The sequence below is a fragment of the Sinocyclocheilus grahami genome, unplaced genomic scaffold, assembly GCF_001515645.1.
Source record: "Sinocyclocheilus grahami isolate Dianchi unplaced genomic scaffold, SAMN03320097.WGS_v1.1 scaffold484.1, whole genome shotgun sequence".
NCBI classification, from domain to species: Eukaryota; Metazoa; Chordata; class Actinopteri; order Cypriniformes; family Cyprinidae; genus Sinocyclocheilus; species Sinocyclocheilus grahami.
The window spans coordinates 248,541-263,487 of NW_015505663.1; the positions used below are offsets into that span (position 1 = coordinate 248,541).

The 14,947-nt window shown below is 38.2% G+C and overlaps 1 protein-coding gene across 5 annotated transcripts; it reads right to left on the bottom strand.

The window, feature by feature from the left end:
- Positions 1-509: 509 nt before the first annotated feature.
- Positions 510-14,454, bottom strand: impdh1b (IMP (inosine 5'-monophosphate) dehydrogenase 1b). 5 transcript variants are annotated; one of them, XM_016236212.1, is made up of 16 exons: positions 14,248-14,454; positions 11,123-11,221; positions 10,975-11,049; positions 6,815-6,863; positions 4,802-4,903; positions 4,645-4,719; positions 4,322-4,528; positions 3,724-3,811; positions 3,342-3,541; positions 3,042-3,132; positions 2,856-2,951; positions 2,333-2,476; positions 2,099-2,243; positions 1,726-1,869; positions 1,555-1,638; positions 510-1,461 (listed from the first exon to the last, which is right to left on the bottom strand). In XM_016236212.1, exons 2-16 carry the CDS (start codon positions 11,218-11,220, stop codon positions 1,440-1,442), a joined length of 1,620 nt encoding a protein of 539 aa, XP_016091698.1. In that variant the 5' UTR covers position 11,221; positions 14,248-14,454; the 3' UTR covers positions 510-1,439. The 5 variants fall into 5 exon arrangements, with proteins under 5 accessions (XP_016091698.1, XP_016091696.1, XP_016091697.1 ...); XM_016236210.1 differs by having other exon boundaries at positions 14,218-14,454; XM_016236211.1 differs by lacking the exon at positions 14,248-14,454 and adding an exon at positions 12,852-13,058.
- Between the last annotated feature and the right edge of the window lie 493 nt (positions 14,455-14,947).

A 14,947-nucleotide genomic window follows, 5' to 3' on the forward strand; every position in this document is an offset into this window, starting at 1 on the left:
ACTCTTGAGTTGTCAGAGACTGTGGGCAAAGCAACATACAAACAACATCCAGTTGATGTAAAGAACGCAAAGTATGTTTTTGTACATCATTATACTGAGGATTTTGTACAGGTGGGATAATTGTGTCCACATATTTAATGCTGAGATAAAGAATGCATTATTGTTACCAAAAAAAAACAGCAAAAAGCTAAACAAATAGTACTGAAAATGTATTACAAAAACACTAATTTAAATTCACATGGTTGTCATGCTTCATTTGGCAGTGATAGTTATATGAAGCCACAGGATCTGTCGAAAATGAGTGGCATGTTTTGGGATAAGACAAACGTGTCCATTTATTACACAATTCAAGGCATGTCACAGGTTCACCCAACACGCAAAGCTGTAGGGGACATTTAGATGACATGGACAAACAAATCCTAAGACCAGGATACTCACAGCATTTATTTGGCTTTTATAGAAGATTAAATATTCAAAGTTAACTGCCAAGTGCATTTTTGTTATGTAAATAATATAAACGATACCATTACTTAAAAAAAAAAAAGAAAAGAAAACGGCAGCATGCAAATTAAAACTCTTCATACCTGTACAGCACTGAGTCACAACTGCATTAACACAGATCCCATAATTACTGTCCTTTGTTAAAATTCCTCAAAGGCTGCATTAAAAGTCAGCCATAATTTACTTTGATAATCAATCAAACCCTTCAGTACAAATTCCAGCTTTTGGGTCAAAAATATAGCCCGGACACATTAGCATGACTCTCAGAGCAACAACGTATATCTACAGATATTGGTTTTGGTATAATTATTTTCAGTATGAATCGTACCCAGTTACAGGACGCGGGATGGTTGATGTAGAGAAAACGGTTCCACCGATAATACAATAGACATTTAACTATCACAAAATTGACATCAATTATCTATGTATCTCTGCCTTCTAAAATAAAAAATATAATCTTCAGTAGTTACAAATCTACTACAAAAAAGATTGCCTCAAGTATAGTTGGAGAACTTGGTTTGAAGGCAGTCATCATTTTACAAGTGGATATGGTGATATAGACACTGCCTAAAAAGAAACTTAAAGATCAACATGGTTGCAGAATCAGTTTGGGAGGAAAAAGGTTTTTTGAGAATATTCACTGCAAATGCCACCTTGTTTTTGCCAGTCTGCTCAAACACAGATGCAAAAACACAAACAAGCAGCTTTTTGGTAACCCTGATGCTCCCTTGAGTGCAACTGCCATGTTTTTTGGGTACTGAATTAGTTTGTGGTCCTGTTCTCAAACTCATTTAATACTTTTCTCTATCTCTCACTGTGGTGGTCATGCCAGAGGAATGGTGAAGAGTGGAGGAACGGGTGCTGGCAGAGTAGGGTAAGTTCTAGGATTTGTCTGAGGTGTTTGGTCGCTGCTTCCCATCCGTGTTCTGCCCACTCCATTAGTAGAGACGTTTCTCGTAACTGTGGAAACAATAGTTTGAGATACTGATGCCCGCCATCCTAGCTTTGCCATAGAAAGGTAGTGTTGAGCACTGGTGCCCTCTAGTGACTTACGAGTGAAGTCCATGTACTCCACCCTCCACCTGAGCAGACATGGTCCGCTTCTCGAACTTCAGCTCTCCAGAATACATCATGGACCTGAATGCGTACATAAAAACGGTGTAGGAATTTTCATAGTGCTTAAACACAAACCGAATGCGTAATATAACACCGACACATACTTACCGAAGCACAGAGAGGCTTTTTGCACCAATGTCTTGGCAGCCATGTTGGATTCCAGCAATGAGGTATGGGACAAATTTATGGATGGAGCCTTTGTCCTGGACTGAGCCCGACACTCCCTGAGCCACCTTCACCATATCGCCCTCACTGCCAAGAAAGCCAATAAGCACAGAAAACAAGGTCATGTGATGATAATATATTATTATATACTTCATACTGAGTCACATACTATTTTTTAAGAACAGTAGGCAGAATAAAGTATGCAGCACATTATTCTGTAACATAGACTTTCATATTGAACATAGCAATGGGCTTCCTATTGCTGAATAATTTATCGCCAGCCAATAGTGTAGTACACAAACACACTACAACATACCTGAAGTATCGTTTCTGGCTGCTGGTGTTTTTCTCCATGGCATCTAGTGAGCCCATGCCTCTGTACTTCTTCAGTCGCACCCCGTCAGAAAAGAAATACTCGCCTGGAGCTTCTGTGGTGGCGGCCAGCAGAGATCCCATCATCACTGCAGACAGAATGCACTTGTTTCATGTAAACAGACACAATGTTATCATCAACATTTCTTACATTTAAGTGAATTATAACAACACTTACCTGTCGATGCCCCCAGAGACAGTGCCTTCACCACATGGCCGACCGTCTGGATGCCTCCATCTGCGATGACCGGCACCCCAAACCTCCGAGCGTACTCTGCCACCTTATACACGGAGGTGCCCTGAGGCCGCCCACATGCCATGACTACAGGAATCAGAAATGGACACACGTCAGGCTTTATGATTAGCTAACGTGAAAGAAATAGTGCAACATATAACCGTGCGTATATAACTGTATATTGTGTTGTGAAATACGGGTATGCAAATTTGCCACCTTTTGGCGAAAATCACCATTTTGAATCCAAATTAGTTCATTTGTGTAGATACAATGAGTGCTTGAAGTGTGACACTGTGTTCATTTACACACAAGTTCTTTTATATCCTTTAATTTTGACTGCAAATCCACATTTTAAAGCTGATATTTTAAAAATTATGCTCTCGGACCACCCTGAGGGTTTGCCAGTTTGCATCCCTTGTGATATGTAGGTAATTTGTTGAATGCATGTGTGTGATTGAGTTCTAACCTTCCTGTGTGATGCAGATAGAACCACAGCCCATTCCCACTCTCAAAGCATCCACCCCTGCGTCTATCAGGTTCTTCGTCTGAGCAGCTGTAACCACTACAGAGAGACAGAGACTGAGGTTAGAGAAAACAAGAGAGGGCAACTGTGAAGTATGTGGTCATGACAGTATTTTAGTCCGATATTTACCATTTCCTCCCACAACCTGCAGATCTGGGTACTTCTGCTTAATGTAATGGATCATATTTATCTGGTATACGGAATTGCCTTGTGACGAATCCTGAAAAACAAATTAACATCTCAATATTGGTGACTCTAGTGGGACTTCACACTTGACAATTTTGGCTATACATGAAACTGATCTTAGAGATATGCTCCCTCAAGCATTAAATAAACCAACAGGCAGCACCTGCTTTCATTTCAGTTTTCAAAACTAGTGACCGAAAGATTGATGTTTCCTTCAGAAAAACTGCAGTGGCTTTGACCTACCAGAACCACTACATCCACCCCAGACTGCATGAGCAAGTCCAGACGGTATTTGTCGTCTTCACGGGTACCGATGGCAGCGCCACACAGCAGCTGTTTGCGGGAGTCTTTGGAGGCCAGAGGATAGTCCCTATTCTTCTTCAGGTCTGTGCGGGCTATTATAGCCACCAATTCATCCTTGTCATTTACAATGGGCAGTTTACCTGTTCAAGTAAATGAATATAACTTATTGAGACCTTTTAAAATTGTTAAACACTGTATTTTATAGTGTTTCCTGCGGGTGGAAGGGGATGTAGAGCTAAAAGTACTAATTAAATTAATTTGATATTCGGGCTGTGGCTGTGATGGTAAGATTGCACTGTATTCTATGTTTTGGTGTTCTCACCTTTTTTGCTGCGTTGCAGGATGTCATTGGCCTCTTTTAGTGTGACACCAGCAGGAGCGACTACAAGATCATCTCTTTTAGTCATGGCCTGGAAAACAATTACAGATACACAGCCATGAGGGATGGATAGAGATATGATGTGATATTATTGTGTGCTACTATATACATAATACTGTATATGCATATATACACGCATTCAAACTTATTTGGGGTCAGTAAGTTTGGAGGAAAAAAAAAAAAAAAAATAAATAAACTTTTATTCAGCAAGGATTTATTACATTGATCATAAGTGACAGTAAAGACAGAGCATTTCAAATAAATGCTGTTTTTTTTCCCCTTAATATTCAAAGAATCCTGAATATATATAAATTAAAATATTAATATCGGTTATAAAAATATTAATATCAGTTTCCACGAAAATATCAAGCAACACAACTGTTTTCAACATTAATAATAGTAAATGTTTCTTGAGCACCAAATCAGCATATCACAGGAATAAATTACATTTAAAAAAAAAAGAAAAATTTTTATTAGGTTGGTTTTTTTTTACTTTTGAAGGGCAGTGTAGATGCACACATGATCACACAGGCAGCCTTACCTCCTCTAGGGGTTTGTTATGATCTTTCTCAGACAGGAAATCGATGTCCCGTGATGTGACGATGCCGACTAGTTTGCTGCCCATCTTGCCCGTCTCAGTTATGGGGATTCCAGAGAATCCGTGTCGAACTTTTGCTTCAAGTACATCACCTACAGTGTGACGAGGACTCAGGACCACTGGATCAGTGATGAAACCCTGTTCAAACCTCTGCAGGCACATACACAGAGACCTTGACATCAAATATTAACAGGTACAAGCACACACACACACACAGAAGACACTGACCTTACATTAAACATTTATGAAGGGTGACGCGGTCTTACCTTTACTTTGCGCACCTCGTTGGCCTGAAACTCTGGTGTGCAATTATGATGAATGATGCCAATTCCTCCCATCAGCTGAGCAACAAGTCAGAAACATTCAAATTAATGACTGACAGATGTTCAGTCTAATCTGAAAAAGGATTTAAGAGGTACTCACTGCCATGGCAATGGCCATTGAGGATTCGGTAACAGTATCCATAGGAGAGGAGATGAGTGGGGTCTTCAGTGTGATCTTCTTGGTCAATGCTGAGGTCAGGTCCTACATAAAATAAAATCACAGATATGCAAAACATTAGTTCTGCGAGTAAAACAATTATGAGCTCTTAAATTAAAGACAAATGTGACTGTAATTTGACTATGTAGTTCCATGTCTGGCCAATAGAGACAGAAGAGCATCAATAACTGCTGTACCCATCATATCAACAGTGGGGGAAAAACGCCTGGTGATAACTACATTTTTGTGTGATTTTCTACACCCAAAATTTATTTTATTTATTTTTTTAAAGAAGTTAATACCTTTATTCTGCAAGGACACATTAAATTGATCAAAAGTGAGAGTTTTCAAAAACACTTCTAATGTTACAAAATATATATATATAATTTTTTTTTTTCCCCTGCATTTTAAATAAATGGGGTTCTTTTGAACTTTAAATTCATTAAAGAATCCTGAAAATAATGCATCACAGATTCCACAAAAATATTAAGCAGCACGGTTTACAACATTCATGAAAAGTTTCTTGAGCAGCACATCAGCATATTAGAATGATTTCTGAAGGATCGTGCGACACTGAAGACCGGAGTAATGATGCTGAAAATTCAGCATTGCATCAGGAATAAATTACAATTTAAAATTTATTAAAATAGAAAACTGTAATATTGTAAAATATTATTATACATTTTAAAAAACGGTTTACTTTATTTTTGATAAAAAACATGCAGCCTTGGTAATCATAAGAGACTTCATTCAGATACACTGAAATAAATCTTACCGACCCCAAACTTTTAAAAGATATACACTAAAAGATCAAAGAACTTAAAGAAATAATTCAAAGAATACCACATATACGCCTAAACGGGTGTAAAAGTGCATGTAAATAAAAATGGGTGGGTGGAAGTGGTTAAGATGGGGTGGCAGTGAAGGCCGTGTCCTTCATTTGTACACCAGCGCTGAGAAGTGTTCCTCTAACACGGATAAGTTCGGAAACATTCCCTTCACAGCCTTCACCTTGTCAATACCAACAGCCTAAGTTCCCAAAATACGTTTCTGCATTCACAGCGGTGGGGAAGAGCGGCCTCATGGGAAAACAGACACCACAGTGGGAAATTTCCCAAATCTATGGTTCAGTGAAGGCCAGATTGTGAAGTCAGACACAGACATTAAAGCAGTTATTAAACCTGCCTACACAAACCCAAACAGGAGTTTCAGTTTCAATATCAGTCACACTCGCAATTGTTTTGTGTTCTGAGCTTCGACCTCATTTAATTCATTATTATACTCAAGACAGGGATCTTTAAAACCCTACTGTCCGCCAAAGGCAATAAAAAGAAAAAAAGAAAACAAAAGATAAGAGCAGAATGCTCAAAGTTCATTAACTGTTAATGTGTGCAAGTGGATTATTGCACTGTTTGCAAAATAGAACACAATTCAAATTAAGGGTGAAAAAGCAGCTGGTTCATGAGTAATTTGATGCAAATTTAAAACTGCTAAATCAAGTATTACAGAAATCAAATAAGTGAAGTTCTACTTTCACAATTAGGGAAAATCCTTGCGGTCACATGCAAAATGTGTGACACTGAACATTAGGTTTTTTTTGTAATAAAAAAACCTATTTAAAACATGTTTACCACAATGATTTAAATACATAATTTAACAGACCGTCACAATTATGACATTGTTTTATGTTGAAACAAATAAAATAGTAAAACAATATTCTCAAGAAAAAATTATTGCCTCTAATTGCTAAACAAAATCTAGAGAAGATGTGTTGTGATGATGAAGAAAAGGAAAGAGCAATAAAGCCAGTGAGCAATGAAACAAATGAGACAGCCATTTAGCTAAAAATAGTGAGTGCAGAGAAAACACAGACGGGTTGTTTAAACGAACACGTCATTATAAAAACAAACTGAATGAGTGCATGAAAGTGTGGAGGACTCAGGCCAGACGACTCACCACTTCATCTGAGGTGAAGTCGATGAAGCCAGGCAAGATCAGAAAGTCACTGCAAATATGACACAGAGAGAGAGAAAACAATTAGTCACCAAGAATCAAATCATTTACATTCTCCTTTAAGAGAAGCACAGTCAATTTTAAACATATACTTCTGTTCAAAAGTTTGGTGTCTGTAATTTTTTTTTTTATGTTCCCATTTTAAAATGTAATTTATTCCTGTGAAGGAAAAGCTGAATGTTCAGCAGCCATTATTCCAGTCTTCAGTATCACATGATCCTTCAGAAATTGGTGCTCAAGAAACATTTCTTATTACTTTAAACAGTAATTTTATAAATAGTTCACAAGCATTCAAAAGCAAAACAACATTAATTTAAAATAAAAATCTTTTGTAACATTAGAAGTCTTTACCATCACATCAATTTAATGCGTCCTTACATAAAGTACTTTTTTGTTTCCAAAAAAAAAAATCCATCATACTGACCCCAAACATTTGAACGGTTCTGCATACCTCCTAAAGGTTCATTTTGTAAATTTTTTTGCATTTAAATAGCCACAAAGCTCACAGACATGAGCAAACAGTTGCAAAACTTCCATTTTATTTTATAGGGAGAGGAGGAAGCTCCTGTGGTAGTTATGCTTTAGATAAACATTCAAGCGTAATGAAAACCTGATGCTGACTGCTGGATTTATGACACCTTAAATCATCAGGAGCTCTAAATTAAGTGTGATTTTTGAGGTGAGCTTGAGGAATGTCTGAGGACCAGGCACATTCTGACATGTCCTCATTTACATGAAACAAACCTTCACCGGCCTACTGAAATCCACCGATTTATGCTATATAAATCCTGCTGACTTCAGTTGACATAAATACTAGCAAGAACGAGAGAAAAAAAATCTCCTTATACAGATGAAAGGTAACTGCTTGGCAGGTGAGTGCCAAAACCCAGTGGCGAGAGAGAAAATTTGATGGCTTTTGAATAGTTCATGCATACGTAAAAATAAGGGGAGAGACAGAGGCAACTTAAAGGACGTAAACATATTTTCTCCTCTTGTGGTGGGCTAAAAAAAAAAAAAGGAGTCTGTGTCAGCTGGAACAGGGCGGGGTTCCTCTGCGCCCACATGAGCTGACCACACACCCCTAAACATCAACAACACTGGGTGTCAACCTCAGGAAATGCCTAAATAAATGAGGCCATGAGGGCAAAATGTGCTAGAGTCTGGATCTTTAGTTGGACTAATCCAAGAATTTAGACTGCCCAGGAATATTGCAGGGAAACAATATTTGTTACACCATGTCCTAGAAGTGAAGTAGCATCAAGAGATAAATGCTCTTATCCACGTTAATCTGATTATTTGTCCCAACAGGCCACAATGAATAGACATTTTTTCCAGTCATTTGGTTTTTATTTGATGTATAGTGCTGGGTAGCCCCGCCCAGTGAATGCAATGGCCCCGCCCACAATGAAATTGGATTGGTTCCGAATCCTGTGCTGCATAACTTAATATTAACCATCAGATGTGTTCTGAATGGTTGTGATGAAGTCTTGTTGCATTGCTACTTTGTGTTTACAGACCTAAATGTCTTAAATGTTCATTTTAGCATCTACGATAATCAGTCAGTAAACTCACAGCAGCCTTTGCTGACTTTCAGCTCTACAGTCTCTCTGGTGGAGCAACAAGTGTCAGTTTTAGATGACTCAGACTGTAAATTTCACTAGACTCAAAGAACGTACAGACTGAAAGCCAGACTTCCTCCAAATATGCAGAAGAACACGGTGCCAAATATCACCACAGACACGCAGACTACAGCTTTATACCAACCTGCTCTGAACAAATCCAGCTAACATGGTGATCCCCTGTGCATTTACAAACGGCATTTTTTTATTTAATTTTATTCTGTCTCCTAATTTGTTCAGCTACGTGGTTGCAATGTCGCTCTGACTAAAGCGGTTCCATTATCCAGTTGTTTTTTCAATGTGAGGATCTCCTTATCCATACTTTGTAGAGAAATGACATTATCCATTATCTGACTAATCCACTGCATAACTCATGTTTCTTTTAATTCAATAACGTTAGTGAAGCCATTCTGCCTCACTATACTTAGATTAATTCATTACTTTGAAAAGAACCATGCTACAGGGTAACACTCAACATACAAACATTTCCTTTCACGGACTAAAAAAAGCCGGCAATAGTTTAAGTTCTGCAATTTCATTTCAGTTGAGCAAGATTTTATGAACAATTGGAGGCAGACATGTGGGTGGAAATGTGAGGTTTTTGCCCTGCAAGAGGGGTTGATTCATAAAGAAAATTTTTAACATCAAAACACACCAATAGGAAATAATAGCTCTAGCCTTGTCAACTTAAAATGCAACATTGGGATCAGCTGCTTTTCAGTTAATCCAATTCAGGAGATGGATTCAACAAATTAAGCAAATGAAATTTTAAATATAAAAACGTTTTTAGTTTTATTTTTAATTTATTTAGACAAATTGAGATCGAATACTAAGAACAACATGAGAATTATTTAGATTTTATTGAAATGAAAAATAAAGTCTGTTATCATTTACTTTTCCTTATGTCGTTCCAAACCTGTATGACTGACTTTCTTCTTCAATACATAAGAATATATTTAGAGAAATGTCTCAAGTGTTCTTTGTCCCATACAATGCATGTCAGTAGTAACCAAAACTGTTTTCTTATCAACATTCTTCAAAATATCATCTTTTGTCTTCTACTTAAGACAGAAACAACAGAAAAAAAGGTTTTGAATGACATTAGGGTGAGAAAATGATCACAGAATTCTTAAATTTCCCTGTAACAAAAGCCCAAAGTCCCTAATAAAAGTGTGAAATAGGTTTTTAAATTACATTTGATATACATCTAAATGGTGCCTTTTGCGACATTTTAACGTAGTTTGAATAAATAACTCTTTGAACAAATAAATTGCAGATCATGTGAATTTTAAAGCAGCAAAAAAAGAAGAAAAAAAAACACTGACAAAGCCTCGGAGTCAGCTAATGTTATAAATGGAGGAATTTCCTCTAATATTTCTGGAGACATAGAATCTCTTTTATCTCTCTGATAAAATAATCTTTCAAAAAACATACAAGCCTGCAAAGTAACACAGGGACGAGACATCTCACATCAGTACAACAGAGGTCTGAGCCTTATGCGTCACATGCCATACAAAGAAAAAAAACTGTTCAAACTCACTCATGCGTGTGTTACACAAATCAATTGAACACATACGCACCGTGTCAGATTTATGGGGGATTTCAGACATAACTGTTTTCTCTATCCCTGTCTGTGAGTATGAGCATGTGTAGAAGTGCTCCCACCTCACATGATGCCAGCGTGAGGATAGTCATGCGGCCCACAATGCATCCCTACACGCTTTTCATTACAGATAAGACCGTTATACAGCTGGACCTTTCACCTTGTAATCTCTATCTTAAAAGGCGAGACTGTTCGTGAACTCACCATGTCTGTCCTAATGTCACCCCTCAGTCAGAACACAAGTTTGGCTCCTTAGAGTCTCTATTATTACAATGCATTATGTGTACAAAGAATGAAGACATGTATATATGCATGAAACACTTGTTTTCACACAATTAACTGTCAACATTTACTCTCCCTCACGTCATTCCAAACCTGGATGACGTTTTTTCTTAAGTAAATATATATAAGATATTTAGATTTTTTATTTTTTTTGGCCGTTAAGTGAAAGTCAATGTGGTCTAATCAATGTTGTTCCAACTCCCAATGTTCTTCACAATATCTTCTGTTGTGTTCCAAAGAAGAAAGTAAGCCATACAGGTTTAGAACGACGTGAGGGAGAGTAAATGACGACAATTTAAATTTTTTACTCAACTATCCCTTTAAGAAACCCCTCTGATTTGAGCTTGTATAAATCCATCATGCAAATTACATATACGTAAATATATCCTGGCTTAACCAAGCTAATATAATAGCATATGGCATAGATTACAGTTAAAATCCTGCTCTCCCCACCAGCAATTGAAAGCAGAATCTTTTGATTGTCTCCCAACAGCAAGGACCCTAAATAGTCCATCCAGAGTGTATACAGCTGGAACGTTTGTGTCCCTTATTGAGCTCACTAGAAGACGATGTCTTAAATAAAGGGCCTTATTACTCACTTGTAAGTCATACCGTCCCCCATAGAGCAAAGCTCTTCCGCCGTGAGTCCATCTCGGACTGACTGCTGTTCTGATCTGTAATGTGGATGCCCATTACATACACACAGAGTATCACTGCAGGGAGAGGAACCCAATGAAAAGTACTTACTTGTAGGTGAGACCATCTCCAACTGAAAAAAGCTGCTGGGCAGACAGTCCGTCCTCCGGGATATAGCCCGTTCCTCCACTTATCAGATAGTCTGCCATACTGGAAAGAGAAATACACAAACACAACCTGTAAATAGCACAGTTCTCGTCATAGTCCAACCATGTCTGTATTTATATTGGAATTCTGTTTATAGAATAAATAGAATTTACACGGTCATTTAAATTTCTCATCTTTTCTGAACTTCCACTAAAAGTAAAAATCCCATTAATTTTCTCCATAGGGGAACTCATTTTTAACGATCACTAAAAGACAGACCTACTGTGAGCTGCAAAGTTATTAAACAATGGTATATGCTTTTGTTGTAGCCACCAGTTTGCATTATTTCAACATTTTATTATTACTATTATTATCGTGTTTAACAGCGATGTTTTTAGCTGTGGAGTTGTAGTTTTTCCTGGTGAAAAACTACATTACCCATGATTCTACAAAGAAAGCTCCACCAATCAGATAATCAATGCAAGCAATAATAGTAGTTGTCAACCAATATAAATAAGAACCTGAGAGCAGGGAGGGCAACAGCAAATGAAACGTCTTTTACGCAGTATTCACTCTGTAAAAATAAAAAGGTATCCATTGATCAGGCAAATGGTGTCCAATCATGCCACTGGAGGGCCACCTTCCTTCAGCTCCAACCATAAACAAGCACACCTGAACTGATTAATCAATCAATCAAGATGTTTGAAATGACTACAAACCTCCAGAGAAATGTTTTGGAGATTAACTCTTCAGGAAGGTGGCCCTCAGGAAGCACATCTGGAAATCCTGGACTGTGTTACTGGTATATTTCTGGAACGGTTTTTATTACCTTAAACTATTTGAATAGATTATGGATTAGATTTTAAAATATTATTATTTGAATAGATGTCTGCTGATATTTGGCCGTTTTGTTTGATTGTGATGCGTCAGTTTTATGGACCTTTACCCAATGGGCTTGTCATTGTTTTAGCTGATGCCAAAAATGGTTGCTATTTGAGATTTTAATGTGACTGTTTTTATAGACTCCGTACCAGTGGTAACGCCACTGTTTTTTTTATTGACTCTGGCTGAGGTCTATAAATCTCAGTGACCGAATATCAGCCGATATGCAGTTGTTTTTAATCTACTTAATGCGGATGGTAATCAGCCACGCGCCATGATTGTCTTCATATGGCCAAATATCGGTCTCTACATATTAATGTCAATCTCAACTTCATTTTAAATCTTAGAACTTCTCTTTTTGTGCTTTTGGAGGAAATAGTATTTACTATTTAAATTTTAGTAATAAAAAAACCCGATTCAAAAGGCTGGCGTTAACAGGAAGCCAAGCAGATTCAGTCTGTATTAAACCGCATGGAGTATCAACAATGCTGGGAACGGCGAACAAGGCGTTTCGGTTTCACGATGTAAACAATTGATAGCCAAAACGCACGCTATACGTGTCCTCGTGCTGCAATAATGTAACTATCTCAGCGCCGTGACCTACTAACATCTGCTTGCGCGATATAAAAATAAACGCACCGATGTTGACATCTGCCCACAGACAGTTTATCGAAACGCAAACGCGCACCTGGTGAAGATTGTCTTTGTTAGAGCTCCTCCTACAACATATTACTAAAATAAGCACATTTAATATGACGCTTGAGTAAATATAAATTCAAACCTTTCCTGTAGCCTAGATGAGCACGTGTACCTGGAGCTGATGCGCGTCAGATGGGAAAAGCCAGTTTACCGCTTTCTGTAGGAGAATGTGCTATCGTAAACCGGTTAATTCATCAATACAGACTACTGTCCCAGTTTTCGGGTCCTTCAGAGGGTCTCGTTGAATTCGGTTTTTGGGATGAGTCTGGCTTTATATAGAAAGCGAGGCAGACTCCGAGAGAGCGCGTCATATCCTCAACAGCGCCACATGCACGTGGTGACGGTGCGGTTAACTCTTTCATTACCGCCACATCGGTGTGTGTATGCATGTTCCAACCAGGCAAATGGTGTCCAATCATGCCACTGGAGGGCCACCTTCCTTCAGCTCCAACCATAAACAAGCACACCTGAACTGATTAATCAATCAATCAAGATGTTTGAAATTACTACAAACCTCCAGAGAAATGTTTTGGAGATGAACTCTTCAGGAAGGTGGCCCTCAGGAAGCACATCTGGAAATCCTGGACTGTGTTACTGGTATATTTCTGGAACGGTTTTTATTACCTTAAACCTTACCTTACCTTAAATACCTTATTTGAATAGATTATGGATTAGATTTTAAAATATTATTATTTGAATAGATGTCTGCTGATATTTGGCCGTTTTGTTTGATTGTGATGCGTCAGTTTTATGGACCTTTACCCAATGGGGTTGTCATTGTTTTAGCTGATGCCAAAAATGGTTGCTATTTGAGATTTTAATGTGACTGTTTTTATAGACTCCGTACCAGTGGTAACGCCACTGTTTTTTTTATTGACTCTGGCTGAGGTCTATAAATCTCAGTGACCGAATATCAGCCGATATGCAGTTGTTTTTAATCTACTTAATGCGGATGGTAATCAGCCACGCGCCATGATTGTCTTCATATGGCCAAATATCGGTCTCTACATATTAATGTCAATCTCAACTTCATTTTAAATCTTAGAACTTCTCTTTTTGTGCTTTTGGAGGAAATAGTATTTACTATTTAATTTTAGTAATAAAAAAACCCGATTCAAAAGGCTGGCGTTAACAGGAAGCCAAGCAGATTCAGTCTGTATTAAACCGCATGGAGTATCAACAATGCTGGGAACGGCGAACAAGGCGTTTCGGTTTCACGATGTAAACAATTGATAGCCAAAACGCACGCTATACGTGTCCTCGTGCTGCAATAATGTAACTATCTCAGCGCCGTGACCTACTAACATCTGCTTGCGCGATATAAAAATAAACGCACCGATGTTGACATCTGCCCACAGACAGTTTATCGAAACGCAAACGCGCACCTGGTGAAGATTGTCTTTGTTAGAGCTCCTCCTACAACATATTACTAAAATAAGCACATTTAATATGACGCTTGAGTAAATATAAATTCAAACCTTTCCTGTAGCCTAGATGAGCACGTGTACCTGGAGCTGATGCGCGTCAGATGGGAAAAGCCAGTTTACCGCTTTCTGTAGGAGAATGTGCTATCGTAAACCGGTTAATTCATCAATACAGACTACTGTCCCAGTTTTCGGGTCCTTCAGAGGGTCTCGTTGAATTCGGTTTTTGGGATGAGTCTGGCTTTATATAGAAAGCGAGGCAGACTCCGAGAGAGCGCGTCATATCCTCAACAGCGCCACATGCACGTGGTGACGGTGCGGTTAACTCTTTCATTACCGCCACATCGGTGTGTGTATGCATGTTCCATATTCAAACATCATGTGAACATATGGGCCAGTGTCAAATAAGGATGCCCGAGACACTAAAAAAGGTGAAACCTTTTGGTACGTTTTAAAACCGCATGTGGCAAGTTCTTGAAATGAAATATTTCAGCTTAAAGTTTACACCATTTTTAGATGCATTCGATTTAATAACTGCAAAAACGCTTTCCCTTTGAGTACAAGAGAACATATATAAACGTGTATTTAGTATTTTCGCTGTAAGGTGTATATTAAAGTGAGGGACTAAACTCTAAACATAGGGGTTTAGTGGTTGGTGGGGCTGGCAGTCCACTGACAGGAACCATTGATTTATGTGTGTTACCGGATTTATTTTTATTTTTTGTGTACATGTTTATAGAACTTTATTCTTTTACGTGATCGGCTTTATGGAGTGATGTGGAAC